The 25,770-nt window shown below is 34.4% G+C and overlaps 1 protein-coding gene across 1 annotated transcript in view; it reads right to left on the reverse strand.

Annotated features, from left to right (window-relative positions):
* HGTX (HGTX homeodomain transcription factor) overlaps positions 1-25,770 on the reverse strand; it is a 60,765-nt gene that overhangs the window by 28,883 nt on the left and 6,112 nt on the right. The window contains exon 2 of the mRNA XM_076128692.1: positions 14,264-14,460. Coding sequence (XP_075984807.1) covers positions 14,264-14,460 — 197 coding nt within the window. The remainder of the gene's footprint in view (positions 1-14,263; positions 14,461-25,770) is intronic.

Below are 25,770 nucleotides of genomic sequence, written 5' to 3' on the forward strand. Positions count from 1 at the left end.
TACACATACTATTCGACTACGCAAATCATTCGTATAAGATACAGAACAAACGGACCTATACCTACGACTTTATTCAAGCATCTTTTTAATTTAAATCCCTTTACCTCGCAGTTGACATCGAGTATTAGCGTTTGATGTCTGCGCCGGTGTGCGCTCACCTTTATAATGTCATACCTTTGTCATGTCACGGAGGTTTTTTTACCTTTCGTCAGAGATTTTGATGTGATGATGTGAATGATTAAAATATCAGTTTTTTATCATTTTATAACATAGTGAATGAAAGCATTTTGTAATGGTTTCCTTATTTGTTTTAATTTCCTGAGTTTAGTAGGGGGTAAGAAAATAACGTTTTCCATTGTATATTTTAGTGAAATTCCAAATAATTGCTTTGATTAAAACCTTGTTTTATATTCAGCTCAATCTAAATAACGACCCTGTGTAAAGCAGTCTCTTGTAAGATAAATGGAGATAGATAGATATCGAATGCACTAAATCTTAAGAATTATAAATCTGAAGCAATCTTACTTGACTATTGGAAAATTGTATTTAACATGATGGTACTTAACACTAGTCCCAAATACTGTAGTAAAAGTAACTAGTAAAAGCCTGTATTAACAATAAAACTAATATACAGAACAATAACTGCAGCAATACATTACGGAACCCTAAAAACTCGTCGTTAGCGCGCCAATCAATTAGGGTTCCGCCTCGCGTGGGTAGTAACGATCTCATTGACAACTACATGGCGGAGTGCAAGGGGCTTGCTCTTTTATGTTACTACTTATTACTTATATGTACTTAAATAGGAGGAAATACTCGTATCGATCTTTTAGACGACTTTCCATTGAGAAACTTAGAATTTGTGTGAATAGATCTTTTTGCTGATTATATTAGGGGAAAAAGTCTTTTCGCATTATAGTATGTATGAATATGTAATAAAATCTCTTTAGCTTTAAGAATCACAAATGAGTACACGGTTCATTAGATTTCTTTCAGTGAGCTCGTGAGGTACCCAAATATCGAGCTTTTTTGTGTAGAGAAAAGATTTTATTACAAGTTGCTACATACTATAAAGGGAAAAGACTTCTTCCCCGACTTAATAGTTAAGTTCAAACTGACGGTAGGTTAGAAATTGGTTGAACGTTGTTTTACAAGAATTATATTTTAAATGCTCGTAATACTTATTGTTAGATTAATAGTATTCGTAGGGTCTAAACAGTTTAATTGATATGACATCTATTAGTAACTTACTTTTTCTTATTGATGTTCTGAAATTTGATTACAAAGCAAAGTACCTACACATAAAGGTCAAAAAGTTGTAACGTACAAAAAACTTAACTTAGTAGGCTTTTAAAATTGGAGTATTCGCCTTGATTGAACTTGATTCCTAAATCGGCAAATCAAATAAAATACGTCACAAAAATCAGTAAAATCTAAATAAAAACGAGACCGTGATCACTCAACTAAAAATCGCATCTCACAAAACGTGGATGTCACTCATCCGATACACTACCACTCGCATTCGACTAATGAGCACCGATTATCGTCCGCTCCCGCCTGTCATCGGTTCCATCGATTGATCACCTCACTAACATCACTTACACATTTTAAAACCAACCTTATGCTTGTCGAAATAAAGTTTAAACTCGTATGTTGACTAGTGATGTGTATACAGGCTATAACGATATCTGTCCAATGAATTTGACTGGGAATTTAGGCAGATATACGTCATCGAGTGTGACGTCACAGCAAACAAATCGTCCCGATAGCCTGACAGTTGTTTTGACAAATAACAGCGAGATATTTGGATAGCCAGTCGCTTTGAAGTGATTTGAACAATTTATTTTGTATGGAATTGATATTTGAAGCGGCTTTTGTTTTTGGATACGTCAATAGGAATATAGGAGTTTAATTTTTGATGACAAATACTGGAAATGATATGTCATGTTATTTTGAAAATGTTGTTTGCTATAACAATGCATTGTCAAACAAATACTTAAACTGTTTTGAAATAAAGTTTAAAAACATCGCAATTAAAAGTAATTCTACTAATTTTGGTTGTAGAAATTAGCCGATATTTTAGTACCATCCTAAAATCAATAATGTTTTATTATACCTACTGGGAAATCGAACTTGAGACCTGGTATACACTTACCAAATAACAACTTAGAGTAAAACAGTGGTTTAATTCTTAACACGGCATTCTCTTAAATAATATACAAATCATTATTATCATATCGTACGATTATTCCGAATAAATCGAATAATACAATATGTAAATGAAATAATGCAGTGCGATGCTAATTGTATGGTAATATTGCATTGAAATGTATTGTGTTCACCGTGCTGATATAATGTACGGAATTAAAAAACTCTCCTGGGATGACGTCCTGAAGGGAATATTTTACTATGAAAGAGAGCTAAGACTTATTTCATGAGTTATTGTGGTGTTGATCAAACCAAGACTAATGAAATTTTAGTAGACAAATAGTTTGTCATCTAGTTTCTTCCTGTCCCACTCCTGGGCAAAGGTCTCTTCTTGGATTGAAAGAGGGGGTAGGCCTTGAGTCTATCATGCTGACCAAGGGTTCATTGAGGGTTTAGCATGTCCCCAGGAAATTCGTTAAACAACAGCTGTTAGGCATGCAACGTTTCATCACGAAGTTTCTTTTCGATGTTGGAACAAGTGATAATTATTTCTAATTTACTCATAACTTTGAAATACTTCTAACCCCGGACAATCTTTACACTTAGACGAAGTTTAGTAATCATCAGAACCTAGGTTAATAATATGATATTGTTTCATTGATGCATATCTGTCCTTTACATTGATATAACCTATCCCACAAGATTAATGTAAAGAATCTATACTAAGAAATAAATTTGGGAATCGAACCCACGACAGTGGAGTGACAAGCCAGAGAAGCAAAACAAGTGTTACATTATCGTTATACATATAGTATATAATAATTTAGCTGGTCCATGTCCAACACCGGTCACAATACAATATGTTGTTATACAGCGTGTTTAATCACGCACATAGATACAGCGTGTTGCTTAATCGCGATACAGTTTAGATTGTGTCACGTGGTTTATCTACATGCACTAATTATAATATAACTGGCGTTTACCCGTGACTTTGGCTGTGCAGCCGCGTTTTAGTTCTTTATAATTTCGATATTGGTCTTGAGTTGGTTTTGCTACCAATATTTGTTCAATTGTAACTTATATTGTGTTAGTACAATCAAGTTATTTGTTAGTATTACTTGCCTAAATCCATCAAGGAAACATAAAACCAGAGAAATGTCGAAACAAAATATATTAATATTTGTATGACATTTAAATTACATATAATTATTAAGACGACTTAACTAATTATGTAAATCAAAACGCCATTAAAATACCACATTCAGGTACAACTTATATAAGTAGTTTCGTCGTTATTCTATTATCTTTATTCAGACTATAATGATGACAATACAAAAATACTAAAATAATAGCGTCGAAAATCTCTTTCAAAGCGCATCACTCGCCTCATTAACTCACACACTTTATGCAAATGTACCATCAAAACAGTTTAAAGCCACATTCACTCAAAAAAGTGCTTCGCCAAGCAACAATCACTTTACAATTAATTAAAAAAAATCACTTTTAAAGGGGGATGTTTTATCAAAACACATTAAATAAAAATTACTGTGTGATCCATCAAAATAATTTAATATGCGCTGTGGCCGTTTGGGGTCTTTATTAGGGTTGACTATTATTTAGAAGTGATTGTGTAATATCCTATTGTGTAATTGTTAAGTCTCAGTTATTTTTATACTCTAAATTGGAGCAAAATGTCTGTAAAGAAATAGGTATTAAGCTTAGGTGTATAAATGAAGTTATGTAAAAAGTTAATATCAATGAATAACTCCTTTTAATTTAAATTTTATTAAATTATATGTACAAAAAGATGAAACTTATTTTCTGAACTGTTTGCTAAGATAGGCAATAATATTTTTCGTGAGCACAGTTAAAATTTTTTTTGCACTTAAAATCAAAATCAAAATCAAATCATTTATTCATTTAGGTCAAGTGCTGACGCTTATGATAGTCAATGATACAGAGAGTGAATTTACCGCCAGTTCGGAAGGTAGGGCCAATGAGAAGAGCTGGCAAGAAACTCCTGGCCACTCTTTTTAATCGCCAAATGATTTTAACAATATTTATGCTGGTATAAAACATTGATGATGTAAGTAGCTGCTACCTACCAACACTACCGAACACACTTTGGTCATAACATAAATTAAATCAATATATTAAGGTGCTAATAAACAAGATATAAATAGTATTGGAAGCATGATGGGAGCATCTACCCACATAATAATATAAATGAAATCATAAGAGGCATTTCAAGAGCATACTGTGGTAAAGGAAGTACAGTTAGTGAAACGTAGTTGCTTAAAAAAAAATTATGGCAGTCACCACACCCAGGACGACCAGTCACCCCAAGCAGCACCCGTTCACGAGTATGACGCGTGGACCAGCCATCACCCCCTTCGCACATATTAGAGGGAAGGGGGTGACCCGGCACACGACGCCGCCGCAAGCAACGACATTTTAGTGAGCATGACGAACCTTGGCATGGGAGCCCACCATTTCAATGAAAAAAAAGAAAAATGAATACCACTGAGACTCGTGCAATACCTCTCTGTTACAGAGTTGAAATGACTGATTAATGTTTATACAATGCAAAGATGTATATATAAATATATAGATATTTAATCTCGATTTCTGAAGAACGCGTAACTAACTAATCCCATGTTTTCTTATCCATTAAGTAATCGTCAACCTTATAATAACCCCTTTTAATAAGATGATCTTTAACAACTACTTTGAATTTTTGTTGGGGAAGATCCATAACACTGCTAGGGAGTTTGTTATACAACCGAACACCAAGACCTGCAAATGAGTTGTGTACTTTTTGCAATCTATTGCAGGGACCTACTAATTTGTGCTTATTTCTGGTATTAATGTTATGAATGTCACTATTCTTAGCAAACGAATTTATGTTTTGTTTGATGAACATCAAATTCGCAAAAATATACTGTGATGCCACCGTCAGTATGCCTATTTTCCCAAATACATCCCGCAGAGAGTCCCGCGCTCCTAAGCCGTAAATAGCGCGAATTGCTCTTTTTTGAATTACGAAAATTGTGTCTATATCAGCAGCTCTGCCCCAAAGTAGAATACCGTAGGACAAAACGCTGTGAAAATAACCAAAGTACACCAGTCTTGCCGCATCTACACCAGCAAACTGTCTTACTTTTCTTATCGCATAGGCTGCGGAGCTGAGCCTGCCCGCGAGCTTTGTTATTTGGGTGCCCCATTGAAGCTTATTATCTAAATCTATACCTAGGAAGGTTGCGGAATTGACCATTTCTAATACCTCACCATTTAGAACTACGTTCGTACCTAGATTCCTAGCGTTGGGCATGGTAAATCTAATGCATTTGGTTTTCCTTGAATTTAACAACATATTGTTGGCTGTAAACCAATTGAGAACCTGTGTAAGAGCACCATTTACATCGTCAAAATCAGTTTTCTTACGATCTACTTTAAATATAAGCGACGTATCATCAGCAAATAGTACGATATCACACAGATCCTGTACCTGATGTGGCAAATCATTAATATAAACCAGAAAAAGGAACGGACCAAGGATAGAGCCCTGTGGTACCCCGAGACTAACCGCAGATCCAGTGGATCTTGACCCATTTATGTCTGTATAATGCACTCTCTCAGACAAGTAGGATGCAAGTAAGTCAAGTGCCACATCCCCAATTCCATAGTACTTAAGTTTATATAAAAGAGTATTGTGGTCAACACAATCAAACGCTTTGGAGAGATCGCAAAATACCCCAATAGCATCCTGCGACATCTCCCAAGCATCGAAAATATGCCTAATAAGTGTGACCCCTGCATCGATGGTAGATCGACCCTTTGTAAAGCCAAACTGTTTGCTGTGGAGTAAATTATACAAACTGAAATGGCTTTCTAGTTGCTCTAATATAGCCCTTTCAAATATTTTGCTAATAGCAGGCAAGATGGATATTGGCCTAAAGTTACTGGGCTCAGTTTTACATCCGTTTTTAAACAGGGGAATTATCTTACTGTGCTTCATTAAATTAGGAAACACACCTACATCTACACATCGATTAAAAGTTGCAGCTAAATGAGGTGCTATTTCAGCGATAATACTCTCAAGTAACTTGACAGAAATACCCCACAAGTCCGCAGTATTTTTGGAATTAAGCGACTTGAATACTCTGATTACGTCAGAGGGGTTTATATACTTAAAATAAAATGAGACATTGCACTGACTCACATTGCTCCTAAGTAATGATTCTGCTTTAGCGGTTGAGGAATTTAAGGAACTAGTCGTAATGACTGGTATGTCAGAAAAATAATTGTTAAATGTTTGAGCTACGCCTAGGCTATCTGTAATAACCCGATTGTTAACATTTAACTCGAAGTTGTGATCGGGTGGTGTAGATCGTCCTGTTTCATTATTAATAATATTCCAAGTTGTTTTTATTTTGTTGTTGGAATTTTTAATCTTGTTGCTTAAATACAAAGACTTAGCAGCAGCACAAGATTTTTTAAAAATTTTTGAATAATTCCTAACATATTCAAGAAAACCTGGATTGAAATTGTATTGTTTCATGGCATACAGCTCATACATCCTAGCTCTACTTTTGTAAATTCCTACAGTCGCCCAATCGCAAAATTTCAGTTTTGTATTTTCCTTAGCGATCGTTTTTTCTTTAAAAATCGTATTAAACTGAGATTCAATAACGCTAAACAAAGATTTATAGAGATCGTCTGGGTCATTCTGAGTAATATCAATGTTGGAAATCTTGGCGGCTACCTCATGATTAAACAATGTCAAGCGGTTGTGTGTAATAGGTCTAAAAGTTATCGTGTTAGATTTGATAACATTCTTCCTAGAGAAGACTGCGTTCAGTCCACAGTGGTCTGACGTTAAATCGTTAACTATGACCCTGTCTAGACATACGCAGTTGCTAAACATATTGTCCAAGCATGTGGCCGAATGTTCGGTAATTCTAGTTGGATTATTAAAAAGATGTTTTAGATTAAATGATTTGAAAAGAGTAATCAGTCTGGTGGTAGTGATGGACTGCTCCAATATGTTAACATTAAAATCACCACAGACAACCACATACTTGTTACTAACACTTAAACGCTTTAATATATCTTCAACTATAGTTTCAAACAAACTGAAGTCACTCATTGGTGGACGGTATATGCATACTATAACATGCTGCTCGAGTTCTACACAAGATACTTCGGCAGTGCGTTCTACTGACAAGCTAACTATATCCTTACGTTCTTTGCATTTTATGTCGTTGCTAACTAAGATCATTGACCCTCCATGTATTGCCTTCTTCCTACTGAATGCACTTGTTATAGAATAATATTGATTATTAAATATTAATTGGTGCGACAGCAACCAATGTTCGGTGACACAAAATACGTGTGTGTCATGTTTTTTCAAAAATAATTCTATCTCTAATTCTTTGCCGGATAAACCTTGTATATTTTGGTGTACTACGTTCAGAAAACCTGTCTGTTTATCCGTTGTCTTGCTTGTTTGTCTTACCGTCTTATAAGCTCTGTCAAAACGTCGTGTGACCTCTGATTAGTTATACAATCTTCTGCCTTTTTTATAAAACACTGTTTAACTAATCAAAGCTTACACATTAATCTGTACAACATTTAGCATTTCAAAATACATTTTAAAGGAAAATACATTTGAAAAAAAAAATTGTATTGAATGGTTTAAAAAGCTCTCGTTTAAAAAACGATCTTTTATTTTAAACCACTTTTTCTTCTGTACAACCCTGTTTACAATGCACCGCGTACAGGGTGTGTGATGATCAGTTTAAAGTGTCGTTTGTCTTATCTGTGACGTCATTAGGCATGTCGTAAACTCAATGTGTTTTATTATGTGGGGTTATACCGCTTATACCCCCTTATACCCGCTCATACCCCAGCGATGTAGGGTTATGTTCGCAGATTTTGATGCTAGATTATTTAGATAGGTTTTGTGGAATAGGTTTAAATATTGAGAATATAAATTACTTTAGAATATAGTCATTTATTTGAAACTAGCTAGTAACCACGGTTCTGCTTGTGTGTTGTTTTGCTGCAAGTAGTAGTTTAGTTCTGTTTAAGGAATTTCAACTATCTCTATAAAAAATAACATGGTATTCTGTACAGTTGGTTAGTTTCGAAAGGTAAAAGTCGGAAAAGACAGCTCATTCTAAAAATAATATGGAAAAGGGTCTTAAATGTAACGAATGTTGAAAAGTCCCATGTTTTTTAACATTTTAATTACGGACGAAAGCTAATTGATTTCAAAGTGTACTGATTTACACATGTGATTTTATAACTCAACTTGAAAATACATCGCAATAAAAACACTTACGGAGAACTTTATAATTTTATCATTAAGTGCTATAAAATTCAACCTTTTTAAAAGCATCATTTTAGATTAGCACTCGTATCATAAAACACAAAAGTTTAAACAAAATAAAGAAAAAACATAAAATTTCGCAACACCCTTATTAACCTGAATCCTTTAAAAAAAACATCCCAACAGATTACCATCATAAACTTATCTAAACGCAATCGCTCTGGGAGGTATCCATTGCGCGCTCGAAACTAATTCAATGCTACTTTACAACAGCTATAAAAGCAATGGATAACGTATAACGAGTTTGTAATTTGCATTTTGAACGAGCGACTTACAACCAAAGGTATAGTTGTATATCTCTTAGGTTCAGTGGTTGTATATCATACCGTAAAGTTTACTAGTTCGAGGCGCGGATTAGGAGATTAGCTGTTTTATTGCTACTATAATGGTTTTAGCGGAAATATTTATAAAAATTTGGGTTTAGGGTTCTCGGTTTAGGGAATGATTCATTAATTTCGGTTTGAAGCCAGCTCTACTTAGTAAGATTTAATAGGTTTGCGTTTACAGATAAATACTAACATATATATGATTCTCGAAGCAGGTAAAATAATGATCCCAATTATTAATTTAAATTTCGTACATGATCTATAGCGCGGTCAATCTATAGATCTGCAGCTAAAATTCAAGATCAAATAATTGCAATGTTCGCTATTTAGAAACCACGTCAAATACTCTCAGACGCATGACATACATACATGTATATTATGTATGTATAATGCGAGTATTACCTACTTAAATGTATAAATTAATAGCCAGCTTTTCGGCTAAAGTATAGAAACAACTGTCACAATTCCTGACTAACTGATAATTATCCAGAAGTTTTGAAATCGGGGCTCAATAATTTCAACTATTGTCTTACATGGGCCAAAATATCGGGTTGACCACAAACTTAAAACTGTACCCATACCCTACAAGGCTCAGATCAGTGAGCATTAGCGTCCCCTCTGTGCGAGCACGTGACGTCATCGTCTGTCATGACCACCTGTCACCTCGGTGTGGGGACTCAAATGTCGGCGACTGGGTCCACGTTTAAGAAGATTCTTGATGCTGGTCGCTATTGCTTTTGAAAAATTGTATTTAGCTAATGTGGGGTAATCCAGGTATTTTGTATGATGATAATGTGATTGGGTGTCGTGAGATTGTAGGTGAGACATACATTCTGACTGTAGGTATGTATTATTAGTTAAGAAGGAAATGTGTTTCGTGAATTTAATTGATATCCGCGTTTTTTAGAAAAACCCCGAAACACAATTATTTCCGTCTGAAATTTATTTGTTTGAAACATTTTTGTTCATTTTTAAGAGGGTTCTCTTAGCTCGTAATAATATCAGTTTTGATGACGATAGTAAAAAGTTTAGTCACTAACTAACCTAATAACTTAATACGTAGGCAAATATTATTTGCAAGGATGATGGGTCGATGATGATTTAACAGGACAAAATTGGACATAGCTGGTTAATTCTATAAAGAATGATAAAATATTCAGAAGTGACCCTCTAAATGGCAATAAAGGCAATAATTATATTAAATAATCCGTAACAATAACATTCGAAAACAAAATAAAATCTCAATAAAAACAATTAAGAGACATTAAAACTATGAAATATAGTTATTGAATAAACAGATCGTGAAGGGAATTAATTGCATTATGCATTCTGGACCCTAAAGTACCCCGGTGTATTAGACATGTGTAAATAAAACGACCCCACGATAATCTACACTATGGATTAATTTTATCGAATGCCAAATGAGCTATGACACTCGTGAAGGGGAATTGAAACGGAAAAAAATACCAACAGAACGATGCACACACAATAACTCTTATTACTATATACATAAGGTTGAAATTCCCTTGGCGTGGTTATGTGTGTTGTGTCATAATGCTCCCTTTACGCATTGGTGTTTGAGTCCAATTTGTGAATGCTTTTGTGATGCATTTAGTATAAAGGATTGATGTTCAGTATTGATGCCATTAGTTCAGTTATAGGCTTAACTGCTTTATGTAGTGTTGCCTTTTGTTGCGAGCTGACTTTTACCTTTACTTGCTTTCTTTTGTAGGTTTTATTTGTGTGTAGTGGTGTGTGGTGTATCTTATTATTGTTACTTTTGAGCCGTTTATTCGAGCACGTTTTTGGTTCCTTTGTTGGTTAATTTTCAGTTATGAAATTGTAACTCTCCTTAAATAACTGTACTTAAGTGTATTCTCTTTTAATGTTTGTTCGTAAAACAAGTTTCATATTTATGTTTTCTTTTCCATTTGACTTCTTCCGTATGGCTAAAAAAATAATTGATATCATTCACTAATACGATTTTACGTTTTTTCAAAACGTTTTCATATCCTAAGGTAGTAAGGTCTTAACTACATATATTGTTAGGTTATTAGGGAGCATTATTTTAAGGTACTGTACTATGAAAAAAAAGAAATAATCTTTGTTTACTAGACAAATTCCATGAGTCCTACAGCACTCTTTATATTCACCCATCAGTTATCAAAACCCTTTATTTTGCTAACAATAATTAAGTTACAAAACAATCCCTCTTAATAAAGATTTAAATCGTCCCTTATAAGTGACGCTGCACATTAAGCAACATCGCGCAACGTCGCGCAACAGTTGCCCGACACCATCAATCTCATCATGTTCGGTTCATTTCACTCGTTTAGCTCGTACTGAGAGAATGTAAGGCCGGCTGCGCACTTACACACTTATTGTTGCGGACTTTTAACGTTCAATAATTTCGTTATTGGAGTTTTAATTGCGTGATTTATGAAGTGTAATATTTGTGTGTTATAATAGAGTTTTTAAGAGGAAAGTGAAGTTGTTGTACTCCCTGATTTAAAATTTTAGGTCTCGTGATGTAATTTACTCTTAATAATTGTAAAATATCGTACCTATATTGATTTTACTTTTAAATATAAATCCTTAATTTTATTGCTTCGATAATCCAACATTTGAAGACTGCCTGATAGTAAAAATAGCAGAGATGGCCTTCAATTTGGTACAAGCCGCAAAATTAGATATTTTAAATTAATGTAACAAGGGTTCAACTATGAATGTCTACAAATTAAATAAATAAGTTCTTAAACTGAGCTACGCTTCGAACTGTATATAGTAGGCCTTTTCCCCTTAAAAATAAGTAATTACGACCTGCACATTGCATTGTATTTAAGCCAAAGACGATATCTTACGTAACTGTACATGCAAAGTTTGAGAAAAAAACCCTATTCAATTTTTTTTATTGCATATATTACTCCATGCAAGTTGCACACCCATCGTGGTGTATGCAGTCACCCTTCATCTCGCTAATAGCTCGTATCACTTAGTATAATATGATCAGCGCTGGCCGCCCTACTTCTAACAGCCCACGAGGGTACTCTGACATCATCACTCTTTCACTTCAACTGTTATGAAAGCAGTTTGTATTGATTTCTTGCAAATTTAATTAGGCAGTCATTTTATAGTTTCCAGTTTTGTTATAAACTAGTATAAAGATCTGATGCTGCTTTTTTAGTTTCTTGTGGGAGTGTTATTATGTAGTGCTATAGTATTCGGTAGAATGGTTTTTAAACTGTGGTCATTGGCTCATTGGTGAGGTTTTCTGATTGCATCTTTAGTCATGCAACCTGTGCTTACATAAACCAAGGTAAGCTTGATCGTTTATCGCTGTGTAATATTAATTAACGGTATGAACTTGTATTTTATTACAAATGTGAAATTTGTAGTTTATTTTGAAAAAAATATGAATGTGTAGTTGTTGATAAAGCAACAATACTTGTTAAAAGTGTCGATAGTTATTTAGGACTCGCATTGTTTGTAGCGATAGAATAAATCCGTAAATTAACCATATTTCCTTAACAGTGGAATGACAGGTTTGGTTTGCAAGTTTATCGTTTAAATTACATTGCGTCTACCCAGTTTCCCACGGAAACTACCACTAGTGCCTAAATAACAAGACAGACTCCAATACATCTGAAGCAAAAAGCTTAACAAATAACCGGTGGAACAAGCTCTGAACATCATTAAGTAACAAAGAAGAACGGCGCAGTTAACCAGACTAACAACAAACACTAAACATCGCAATACAATAAACTTTCAGTTAGAATCGCGCAACACGCGTGACCGCACCGCGGTGGGGTGCACCAGCCAGTTGTCGGCCCCCACCGTTTAGCCCCACTCGTCCCGCTCTCGGCCCTCTGTCGTCCTATTCGCCCCTGCCCCACGTCACACCCCAATTAGTTCCATATAACTGTGCCTTTTTACGCCTATTTTATGTGTTTGGTTTAATTGAAAGATCCTTTTGCATGATGTGTTTAGTAGCAATAGGGACGCTTAATTTAAGATGCCAATTTATCTGTCGTAAAACTGTTTGGTAGCTGTTGGATGAGAATTAGTTTTATTGTTGTCTCGTATGGATTATTTTACATATTTTTTTTATTATCGACGGTTGTGTTTGATGATCAATAAGCTCTGTAAGAATTAGGTATTAATACTTTCTAATTCATAAAGGCATCTGTAATAATATTTAAATAATACTTTGATGGCGGTCGCTGCTTTATGGAGGCTGATCTTAAATAAAAACAAGGTGTAGTAATAAGTAACGTTTATCCGTAAAGGTAACGACTACAACAATAATTTGCTAGTTTCACTATAATCCAATTGAAGTTATCAAAATAAGTTTCTGATATAGTGAGTGTAAAATTTGGCAAACAGTTAGCAAATAAATCGTTTTAAAATTTAATCACAATTTATAACCCTAATACTAAAACATTATTATCCGATCCGACCGAAAAGATCTGGCAAGAAACTCAAGACAATTTAACTTCATCGATTAAACATAAACCATTTATCAGGAATCCGTTATCAAATATCGAAACATCGGAGCGTCAAACAACTGAGTCCAATAAAACAAAACAAAGTCGCCACATGTCGCCACGTTTAATCCTCAGTTATAGAGCGTATCGTTTGATTACACCGCACCGCTCCCCCCCCCGCGCCCCTCTCGTCCCGCCTCCCGTAAGTGATTGACTTTTCAATCTGTGTAATCGGATTATTGAGGGCCCACTATTGGTATGACTACCCTACGAACTAGGTACTGATATTAATTTGGTTTGATACAGATTACCGATGCGAGATTATTTGAAGAGACAGATTTTTTGTACTGCAATTATTATAATTGTATTATTTCGATTGGCCGGATTTGGAAAGAAACCTTTACATCAAATTTATCCCATTACATCAAAAGGTAACATTACAACTAGTGATACACGTATATTTTCTTTAAGACAATTATTAAGTATTCAGTTGAAAACTTATTTCGCTACATCGTTATCTGACACGAGTCGTCATTTAACTTACAAGAAATCTCGATCATCGCCTGAATTGCAATTTATTTTGATTAACTAATTCAAATTCAAAATTCAAATTCAAATTATTTATTGCTTTCTACTTTTACTACTACTTTTACTAATACATTACTTTGACAGAGCAATTAAAATTGTAGGCTCAATCATAATGGGATTACCTATCTATAGCATATGAACCAGCCGTGAAGACAGTATTAAATAAATTTCAATGTTGACTAAATTTAACCGATTACTAAGGGTCTACTCCAGGAATAAGTCCAACACGCTGGCCAAGTGGGGGTTTGCATTCCCCCAAGACCAAAAAATTTCATATAGACCTATTTCGTAATCTAGAAATAAAGTAGAACATTTCTACTAACCTTCACTTGACTCTCAGTCATGCCGAGCGCGTACGCGAGCTTGGCTCTCTCAGGTCCCGCCAGGTACTTGGTCTGTTCGAAGGTCTTCTCGAGCGCGAAGATCTGCTGGCCGGAGAAGGTGGGGCGCGTGTGCTTCTTCTTGCCGTCCTTGTCCATGCCGCCTTGCGCTGCGCACGCGCTTAGTGCGCCGTTGCTCACTGTGAAATAGGAGATGGGTTAGGATATTGATAAAAGTGCTATGTATTTTGATGATTTTTGTTTCTTTGTAAGTTTGTTTTGATGGTTTTGAAATAGAAACGTTGTTGAATAGGTACATTAATTTTATTTTTGGGTTTCGAAAGTAAAAGTGTTTCAAATCACTTCACTTTACTTCACAAGTGATTATTAAACTACTGGACATCTCGTAACAGAAATCATATATGTATACAATGTAAACATGTTATCGTCACCAAGCTCATTTACGTAGTAGTTTACTCATTAGAACATTTATACCTAAAAGTTTCATCAGTGACTTCATGATCTTAAGTTCCATACCACAAAAACATACGTTTTAGTCATTTCGTTCATCGCACATTTAAAATCAATTTTAACAGAAAATTGACTTTTTCAAGCACTTAATTCTACTCAAATACTGCACAAAACGTTTCTACGCTGTACAAATTCCATCAGACACTAAACACGGTAGGTATCGCACGTCGGGACGTTCCCTCGCGCCCCTGCTGTGACGTCACGAGGCGTCACGAGGCGTCACGAGGCCCGCCCTCTCCGAACAGAACAAATGCCTATCACTGTACGAACGTTGTATTCACTGAATAGAATGAACTTCAGTTATTTGTTGATAATATTAGGTGCTTCGAGTAGTCTAGTAGTAGTTCAGTTGACTATATTTTTCTTGTCATATTAAAAACTGTAAAGTTAAAGAGTCTAGAGAATTTTGCGTCTTTCATAGCGAAGTTTTACAGTTTACAAGCAAGAAACTACAATGCTACCACGGGCAGCCCGTGACCACAGTCGGGTAACAAATAAAGTATCCTACCCTTTAATTTCAATCGCGTTTAAGACTCGTTGCATTATAATATTATGTGTACAAGTCGCGAGAGTTTAAAAACGATACTACTACAGTAGCCAAGTTGTCAAACAATCGATTATCAGCGTATAAAATTAAAGTAGTAGTCATTAAAAAGTGACGAAATAATATATACACTTTGATAAATCGGTTCATATTTTTTTATCCCGCTGTATATTTATTTCCATTCGCCGCTTCTGCCGTCTTGAAGCAAAATACTAGATTACTCCCAATTTGGCCAGTTATACCTAATTCATTTCATACAATCATATGGTTTTATACCAACAGACTATTACATTATTTAATAAAGTTTACATTGTTACACTCAAACCACACAACACAGCTACACAGAAAAACAAAATTCACGAAATCAATTTGCGTAGTCCAGAATCGAACGGGCTCCCCTGACACCGTGTCGACGTTTTTATCATTATTTTCATTTCATTTTTTTCCCGCCCCCTACCCCGTAGTGTTCCCCCAGGGGGTGGGGGGTGTCGCTTCATCAAAACAATTTTATTCGCGATGAAACAACGCTGTGGTCGCAACGCTCAGACTTTGCATGCCTTTCATTTTGATGTTCAGTTATTGGTTTTCAGAAGGTTTAATATTGTTTTTGAGCTTTCTGAAAATGTTGTTTTTTGATTACGTTTTTCTACTTTTTTATTGATGTATTGGAAATTTTATTTTGTAAACCTAAAACACGTTATTAATATGAGAACGTAAAAAGGCAGCAAAGGTCACTTCAAAATCGAAATCTAATATTTCCTTCATTTACTTTAAAATATGATTTTAAAGTAAATGCGTTCGTTTTGCGGGCTATAGATAAAAATCTGATTACCTATCCGAAATGTAATGATACTGTAGATTTTAATAGTTACAATGAAAATAACATCGCTTTTAACGTTTTCTGACCAGGAATCGCCAATGAAAATAAAACACTTAACACTAACAGCCTGGAAATCGAATCTAGGTACTTCATTTGCATTAAATTCACAGGTCTATTATCTTTAATACAATTTCTTAACCCAAATTCATACATTATTAAAACACCTATGTTTAATACATAACTCACTATATAATATACAAGTATATGTAAGAAGACATACTGTAGTTATAAATATGTATTAATATGTTCAAGTTATTTATGACACATATGTATGAACGTGTATGAAATATTATCATTTGTTATGTGCATGTATGAATTGTTTATGTTATTTTTTTACCTTCTTGATTAAGTGTTTTTTGTAGGTTCTATTCCCGTATAAAACAAAAAAATCTTAGCGTTGGATGGCACATATAACTTTCGTTTTCTGTAACAAAACTAGCCTACGGTAAATTATTGTTTTTTGTTGTGTCATCATTTGTATGAATATCGGATGCTACCAGTTACTTCGTTTCTAAGGTAACAAGCATGCTTATCTCTTGAATTACTGACAGTACGTTATTGAAACTGACCGTTAATCCATTCAATCTTTGAGGAAAACCAATTGCTATTTATCTTTTATTATTCTCAAAATCAGTCGAACCTAAACGTATTAATGCAAGCTACACACAAAATAAAATAAGCAGACAAATTCTAATTAAGTCACACTTAACCAAAATTAATGGTTACCCATCCGAAACCCGTCCTCATCCCAAAACAACTGAACAAAACCGAATCAATTACCGACAAACACAGACATTGTTACAAACAACGAATTAAAAGTACCCTACACATCATTGTCAAGCGAAAATACACTCTAATACCCACTAAATAAAGACTATAGTGGTACAACGAACTTCCTCACGTATACTAACAGAGTTATTATAGACTTTAATGTTTAAGAAATAAGGATGATTTTGGCTAGTACCGGGGTGTTTTGATAAGGTTCTATTGGCTTTCAGTAATGTTGTTTGGCCAGGACTTGAGTACGGAAAACGATGTTCACTTTATTCTACAGTTTTGCTCTGAATGTATTTTATTGCTATTAAAAAGGGAAAATATATTTTCAGGGGTGTTCTAGGTTCTATTATGTACTGTGTATGGGGTAGGTAAAAAAGTATATGTTATTGTTATAGTATAAAGTCAGAATATAGAATTAAGTCAAACGTGGGGTAGTAAGAGGTTGAAAAAAAAGGAACTGACAAAAAAAACTAATTTCTAAGTCTAATGCTGACATTTAGTCAAGTCTTCATTTAGTCACAAATTTTAGTCAATGATACTGAGTGAAATTAAAGTAGTTTCGGAACGCAGACTGATAAACAATGTTGACATCATAGCCACGATAGTTTGGTTAGTGGCATTTTTAACTATATTTCGATAATAATTTGAGAAAAAATACTACTTCTGAAAAAAAAGGTAACGATTGATAACCTAAAATAAAATTAGATCAAAACTTAGAAACTCTTATATTGTTTAAACAAAACAATAAAAAGCCTCAAAAATCGCAAAAAAAGTGATCGTCCATCAAAGAGCGCTCGCAACTGTAAACTAGCCGCAATATCGTTAGTTTTTGCCGCATGCCGCATGTCGCATGCCGCGCGTCATATTGCCGCGGCATGCATTATGCAGGCGCAGTTTGTTAATATCGCCGCCCGCGCTACTTTCTGAATAACTTGACAGATATTTTGATTTTGTGTTACAATGTGCTATTTGAATACTGTACGTTTGGATTTTTCAACAATTCTTACGTAAGTATATTGGTTTTTGAGGAAATGTAGGTTACTAGATGCGTCTGAGCAACTGGCTTTTGCCACCAGGAACTCAAACGTAAAATACATAGTTATGGTAAAAACATTCTTATATTGTTCGGCAATACTTGCATCTAAAGTTCAACAGGCAGAATTACTCTGGCATTCTCTTCCTTGGCATTTTTTACACAATATGGAAACAACACTACCGAATTTGGGTTAAAGAATCGAGCGATGAAGTCTGTTGCTAGATATCTACATATATAATATTTGCGGTTGTACTCAGTAATTTGTCAAACAATGCCTATTGAACACGAACCATTCAGTGCAATATTAGGCTCTTAAATAAATAGTATTAACATATTAAAATTTAGAAACATCCAAGCTACAACAGTACAAAAATACTGTCACAAAATTACACACAGGTGTCTGAAACAATACACCTCCCTCACAGAGACATAAGCTCAACGCTATTTAAACTAACATATCTATTAAAACAGGCAACACGTATCTTCGCACCCTATCTGAAGAACACTCACTGAAAACAACCAGATACAATTATTATGAAAATACACAATTACGTACAAATCCGTGCCGACCAGGCTCAGGGGGTGACGGGAGGGGCGAAGGGGGGGAAACAGGGGGCAGACCGCAGGCTCAACCCCTTGGGACCACCCCTAGGGTAGGCACTTGACTTTTATACGGAATAAGGGATTCAGATCATGAAAACTGAAGGATGAACGAAATAATTGTCAGAAAAAGTTTGTGTTCTGAATTTTTGGGGCTTTCGCTTTTAGAAGGTGAGGTGTGTTTGTGTTTTTTGTATGTAAAGTAATATTTGAAAAATAAATATAAAAACAAGCACCATGATTTTGTTTAATTCGAATCGGTTGAACTTTTTCAAGAATTCAATAAAACAGACTAATTAGACGACTTCAAAATTGTTATTTTAAACGTTATTTTGTTGGATAAGGATGTGCACTACGCTTAGTAGTGCACAACATCCATTAATTAACATAGCTCTCTGGAGCTGTAGAACACGATTAATTACAACACTTCATAAACTAACCATTATTAAAAATACTAGACTTCATTATTTTTAAAATTCCTATATACAGTATAGCGGCTATCTTTTACCATATATAGCTACATAATATAATCTTTATCAAAACAAAATACCGATACACGATATATCAAAAAGTTCGCAACAGCGAGTTATTTCTATACATTCATCGTGGCACAGACATCGCCCGCCCCTCGTCTAGAACATAACAACCCCTGTTAAGTTGCGCGCATCACAGCCACTTGCATGTTTCAAGCATTGCTATACTGCTAACATAGAGGTTTATACTTTAGGAGAAGATTTTTTTTAACTGTGTGTGATTTTAGTTTGGTTTAGAATAGATAAAGTTGAAGATTTTTCCGAAAAGCAACCCTTAGGGGTTAAATTATAGAATAAAAAAGTCTAAATTTGCTTTAATAAAATTAAACCAAACCAAACCAGTAAACCCAAAAAAGTTTTCATATGTTTGAATAAAATAATTATTTAAGTTATTCACGCTTCAAGTTTTGATTATAAAATCGCTGGGTATAAATAGTATTAAGTACTTTTCTCTGGAAGATAATTGTGTAAATACACCTACGTTTCGGCTGAAATGAAAGGTAAGCTCATTGCATTTTATCAAACGGTTTTGACACGGCGTCAAACAAAACCTTTCCCAGAACGTGACTCATTAATCCTACCTAGAATAATAAAATCAACCCGTTATCATTTGCCTTATTTCAAAAACATACAAAATTCTATCATCTCCATTACCTCATATGTGACGATATTACTCACAATTTTCTTCCACATCAAATCCAACCCCTGAAATCACAATCTCTGAAGCCTACAAACAGACAAATACAAGTGGGGGGGTTGTTCACCGCACTTCACCCCGCAACCCCGCAAGGGTGTAAAAGTTACACCGAAAGCCTTTAATTGCACCTTGTTAGGGAGTTTCAGTAGGGCAGTTTTCGCTTTATATTGTCACCCTTATTCTGTAAATGTCTCTTTACGAGTAAACCACGGGTTTTGATTATATATGTTCATTATAACTTGGGATAAAACCAGTTTTGTTAGGGTGCTGCTCGAAGAATTTTGTTCTGGTAGTTTCGGTTTGGTTGTAAAGGTTAAGTGTTAATAGGAAGTTTTGATATTGTCAATTTTGTTCTCATTTTATTTTATCCAAGGTAGGTGTTGATAAAAGTTTAAGTAATTTTACTTGCGGCTACAAAAATAAAAGACAATATATTTCGTTAACACAAAAAAGATTAACTGGAAAATTCCTTATTTAACCTCCTAACGTATAAGACAATCTCATGCAACCTAAATCATGATATTTTAAAAAATGCCCATAAATTACTTATTCTTCAATCGATCGCTAAGACACAAAACACGACTATATTAGCGTTCTGTCCTTAAAAATATACCTTACGAAAAGGCATACAGTATCAAATCTCGAAACACATCTAACAAAACAAAACACAATCATCTCAGAAGGCGAACACAAAAAATCATAAAGTTTACTACAATGATCATAAAAGTGATCGCTTCCTCACATAAAGCTTGGTATTCATGGCACGGCGTCGCGCGCGTTTTCATAAGGACGGCAATAATCGCGCGACAGGCAATACGCTTGTCGTACACGTATCGTGGAATAAAGTCGTGTCGCGCATGTGCTGACATGCGACACACCTGTGACGGAGATAACAGCATGTATGAATGACGTTTGTCGTGCGTTATTGATTTGCGATTAGACAAACTGTTTATTATAATATAGAAAGTTTGGTAAGGTATTCTTTGAGTTGTAAATTTTTTATTTGGTTGTTAGAATAATGGTTCTATAAAAAAGTGTAGTGTTTTACAAAAATGTTAGTGTAGTTTTTATGAAGTTTCGTCTTTAATATTTAACTAGAGTATCATAATATAAATTTATAAAAACTATTTCTGAAGGCATCAACAAAATATATAAGGGATTGACCTTACCTTTTTCAAGCAAAATTAAACAAGTACTTCAAAGTTTTAAAATGTACAACAATGTACTAATAAAATGCACAAATGTGATACAATATTTAACAATTAAGATCACATTGTCAGACATACAGAAAATCGCGCCTTTCTCCTTTACGGAGGCTAAGACCAGAGAACCACATTTTTACTCTAGTAAAATTCTACATAGCATTGCAATATCGCGGTAGTCAGTGTACAACCGCCCTAAAGTCGTAGCACTCGCGACATTTGTTCGTAGCATCGTAGCGGCAGATCAGCGCTTCGTAGCACATTATTAAACTGCTACGCGTACCGTATGTCGACATGTTATGTGTGTTTGTTATCAGTAATATTAGGCATGTTCGTGATTTGTGATTGATAAGTATCGGATAAGAATGTGTGCAGATGGTTTTGATGTTGATTGAAGTGTGGTGACGAAATTCGACAGGATTTTTTGTACTTTTATTAAAAATGTTCTCTACGTTAAAGTAAGTTTTAGGACATTTATTTTGTATTAGGTTTTATCGTATAAGTACTTCACTGTTAAAGTCGAAGAGTCCACGTTATATTGTTTCAGTTTCTTCCATTATTAATACAACAACATAATTAATTATGATACCCTTACTAGGTGCATACAAAAATTGTAAAATACTGTAAAACAAAAGGTTTCTTACAGTTTATTACCATGTCTTCTCATTGGCTCTTCTTTCCATACGGGTGGTAAATTAACTAAAAATAAATTAGTATTATTTTATTGTATTGGTATTTATTTTAAAATTACACATAACTAAATCATGTGCCTTATATTTTTAACCGACCCTAAAATTAAAGTATATTCTCAAGTCATAATTTAAACGGCCCATTATTTCATTCCAAAACTGACACTATGCTCACTAAACCTTCTTCAAACACAAGGTACTTAGAACATCGATCGCGAAGTCATATGGTGCAGTTTTTGTCCTAATACGAGTTTGATAACTGTCGGTCTGTCCGTCGTCGTAATGATATCGTGTCTTGTAGGGCGTGTATGGCCGTTTTATGGTGTAAGGACTGTGGTTATGTTGGCTATCGGTGTAAAAGAGTTTATGTAGTTTTGGTTTTGATATTCATAGACTTTAATGTATGTTTTTTTTTTGTACTTTAAGGCTTGACTGAAATTAATTTAAATTCAAAGAAATGTTTGCATAGTAAATACTAAATAGATGCTCATCTTTCAGTAAGATTTTGCCACCTTAATTTTGTTTCCTCTGTCATTATAAGTCAACTAGCTGACCCGCGCAACTTCGCTTGCGTCACATAAGAGTGAATATATTATAGGTCATAATTTTCCCCGTTTTTGTAACATTTTTTATTGCTACTCTGCTCCTATTAGTCGTACCGTGATGATATATAGCCTATAACCTTCCTCGATAAACGTGCTATCTAACACTGAAAGAGTTTTTCAAATCGGACCAGTAGTTCCTGAGATTAGCGCGTTCAAACAAACAAACAATCAAACAGACAAACAAACAAACTCTTCAGCTTTATAATATTAGTATAGATATTCACAAAAAACTTGTTTAAGCCACCAAAATCTTTATGTATGACTTTTTTGCGTTCCTCTAAAAACCTTTACTCTTGTTAGGTTACATCTGGACTGAGCTTAAGGTTTATCAACCTACAAATCATTCATATAATCATCAGCTATAACTAAAAATACACTTCACAAATTAATTCATCCCAAAATAGATTCCTTGCGAAAATAATCTAAAAATACATTCACATTATGTTGGTAACAGAGAGATGTCGATACGCAAACAATGAAACTATTCTCGTTCATTATATTCTGAGCAAAACAACATAATACATGGACGCTATAATAACCGACACCTCATCGTGAAAAACAAAGATGGAGCCGAGGGGGGGAGCCCTACCCGCATACTCACTGTAGGGCTGACGCATGAGGATATTTAATGGAGGTGTATTTTTTGGCTTTTTATGATTTAGTTTCGTTTTTGGTATAGTTGGTAGGTTATAAAATGAATTATTTGTTTGAACTACGAAAGATTAAGATACATTTAAGTGTTATTCTTTCGAGATATTTTCAATAGACTTTAAAAGGAGGTTTTCTAAATACTATCGTTAAACATGATACTTTCTATGTAACATGTAGCAGCAGTAACAGCGTTTTTTTGTATGAGTTTTGACTCTATTGAATAGATAAACTACCGTTAAATGTACCTCGGAAACCGAGGCTTAGTCGCATAACAGAATATGTACTGTTGTAAATGCCCATTTTAATGAACTTAGTCCTCATTCTAGACCAATCATATTTTACTAGTGACATTTATTAAACGATCTTTTGACATGCATATATAAATAAAATCACGCCTATTTTAAAGAGAGGTAAGTAGAAACCATAGAACGGCACTTTTTACGATTCTTACAAACTTCCTTTGCTTTATTCATTTTAATGCTTCATTCAATTAATTATTTGTCATATTTAACAATCAATTTATAATGACTTCAACGGTCAAAAACATTTTCAAAGACGAAACAATAATATTGTGCCAGCCCTACAGTCAGGGGTGTAACGCGAAAATGTGCGGTGTGCGGGCGCAGCGGGCGGAATTATGTTATTTCTTAATTTAATTTCATTAGGCCGAGGCCGAGGCCGAGGCCGAGCGCCGAGATTGTGCCGTTTTATACCCGACGTGTAATTGCCAACTCTCGGCCGACTATTACAAGCGGCCGACATTGTGGAACTGAGTTTTTAACTGTTGTATGAATTGATTCGAGCTTTATTGTACTGAATAATATTCTAAACTAATCATTTAAAAAATAAGAATGAATCGCTAAATGTATTGTAAGCGCTGATCTCGGGAGCAATTGAATCGATTTCGCTAATCATTTTTTTATAATAATTCTTGAAGTACTAGGACAGTTCCTTGGGAGAGAATGCACTATAATAATTACCTAATATATTTTCAGTCTGAACAAATAATGCTAAACTGTTCAATTCAGGAATCAAACTTAAATGCAGATAAACACTCTTCACTTAACAACGGTAGCAACATTAAACTTGTTCAAAAGTATTTTTTACATTAATTAAGTTGGATTAAGTTTATAAAACGCTAATTAGTTCGCGAGTTTATATTTATGGCTTGTACTCTGTTTTTTATAATATTGTGATAAAAAGACGTACATTTATTTCTGCACTAGGTTTTTCACGCGGATGTTGCTGCTTTTTTATATGAAAGAATCTATTTTACTTCCTTAAATGTTAAAAGACATAATTTTATTCAAATTAGTATATGATTTAGTTACAAAAAACATGGCTATTTAGAGATTTAAATGAAAAGTCATTTGATTTTAACTTTTTGGTAATTTGTATTATTACCATATTTATTGGCGAAGATACTTTGAGTAAAATTTGTTAAATTGCTCGATTGTCGAATTTACTCAATTTGGTATCGATCTTGGCACTAGAAATCCTCAACCATAACTATGCTGCGTCGAAATTCATCCAATTACATATTTAGCGGTGAAAGCGTGACAAAAAACAAATTTTCGCATTTATATTTGTACAGAAACTCATCAGTAATACCCAAAACCCATCACACAGGAAACCATATTTAAACTTTTACGTGAAGCACACGAGTGGTATGCACACTCGTTTAAAATACCGCCATATTTTTGTCCAAACTTCATTTAACTTTGCTCACTATCGAATGACCGGACACAATTGAATGTTGCATCACATACGTGAATTTTAATTCCGCGCGACATATGCCGGGGGTGGGCCCCACACCCCATGGGGTGGGACCAAAATGTAATTAAAAAAATGTGTGGCACTTCATTCGAGCGCGCCCAGTGTGACCGCAGCCTAACGCCCGATGTGCCCCCGCCCTAACTAATTAATAATTTCCCGAAACGCTTCGGGATTTTAATAATTATCTTTGTTTGGAGTTTGTATTGGTCATTGTAAAGTGTGTTTTATGAAAGCCTTTTAGATATTTTACTTTTAATTGTTCCTTCTAGATTTGCAGTCTTTAATGCTTATGATGTAGTTAGTCAAATATTTCGACAGTAAATGTATTTTTTTGTGGAAAACGCTATATATTTTACATATTCTTTTACGTTTCATTACGCAAAATAGGATTTCTAAGCTTCATTGGATCGGCGTTTTTAACAGTATGAGTTTTCATGATTATATTTTTCTAAAAGTATTGTTAAAAATGTTAATTGATTTAATAAAGTTTCATTCACATGATTAATCATAAATAATTTGAAATAGATAATTCATCAATATTGAAACTATTGAAGTAATTTCAGTTTAATCATGTTGAACGGTGATCGTTTGGCATCGTTCCGTTCAGTTGCCAACTGTTCGTTTCATATACCGCCTTCGTATAAACTAACCAATCTACCAACATGTAGAATTATTTTTCTTTACATGGCATAGTTTTTATATAATTTGCAATATATTATTACTAGTAATATCTACAATGTCTTGCTAAAAAATCAGTTGCGTAGTACTCCTGACTTTTAACCGGCATAGTATGAGAAGATGAATAGTTGTGAATGAGGCAAGAGAAGTTTGTAAGGGTCGTACTAAGTAACGTTCTTTAGTCTCTGTCTACCTATAAAAAAGGCATGATTTTATGTATGTATGTTTGTGTTATTGATATAAGTTTATCTCTATAACATCGAAATAGTATAACAAACGCAAATACAATCATCAAATCAGACAGCAACAAC

Source organism: Anticarsia gemmatalis, chromosome 21, assembly GCF_050436995.1.
Source record: "Anticarsia gemmatalis isolate Benzon Research Colony breed Stoneville strain chromosome 21, ilAntGemm2 primary, whole genome shotgun sequence".
Taxonomy (NCBI): Eukaryota; Metazoa; Arthropoda; class Insecta; order Lepidoptera; family Erebidae; genus Anticarsia; species Anticarsia gemmatalis.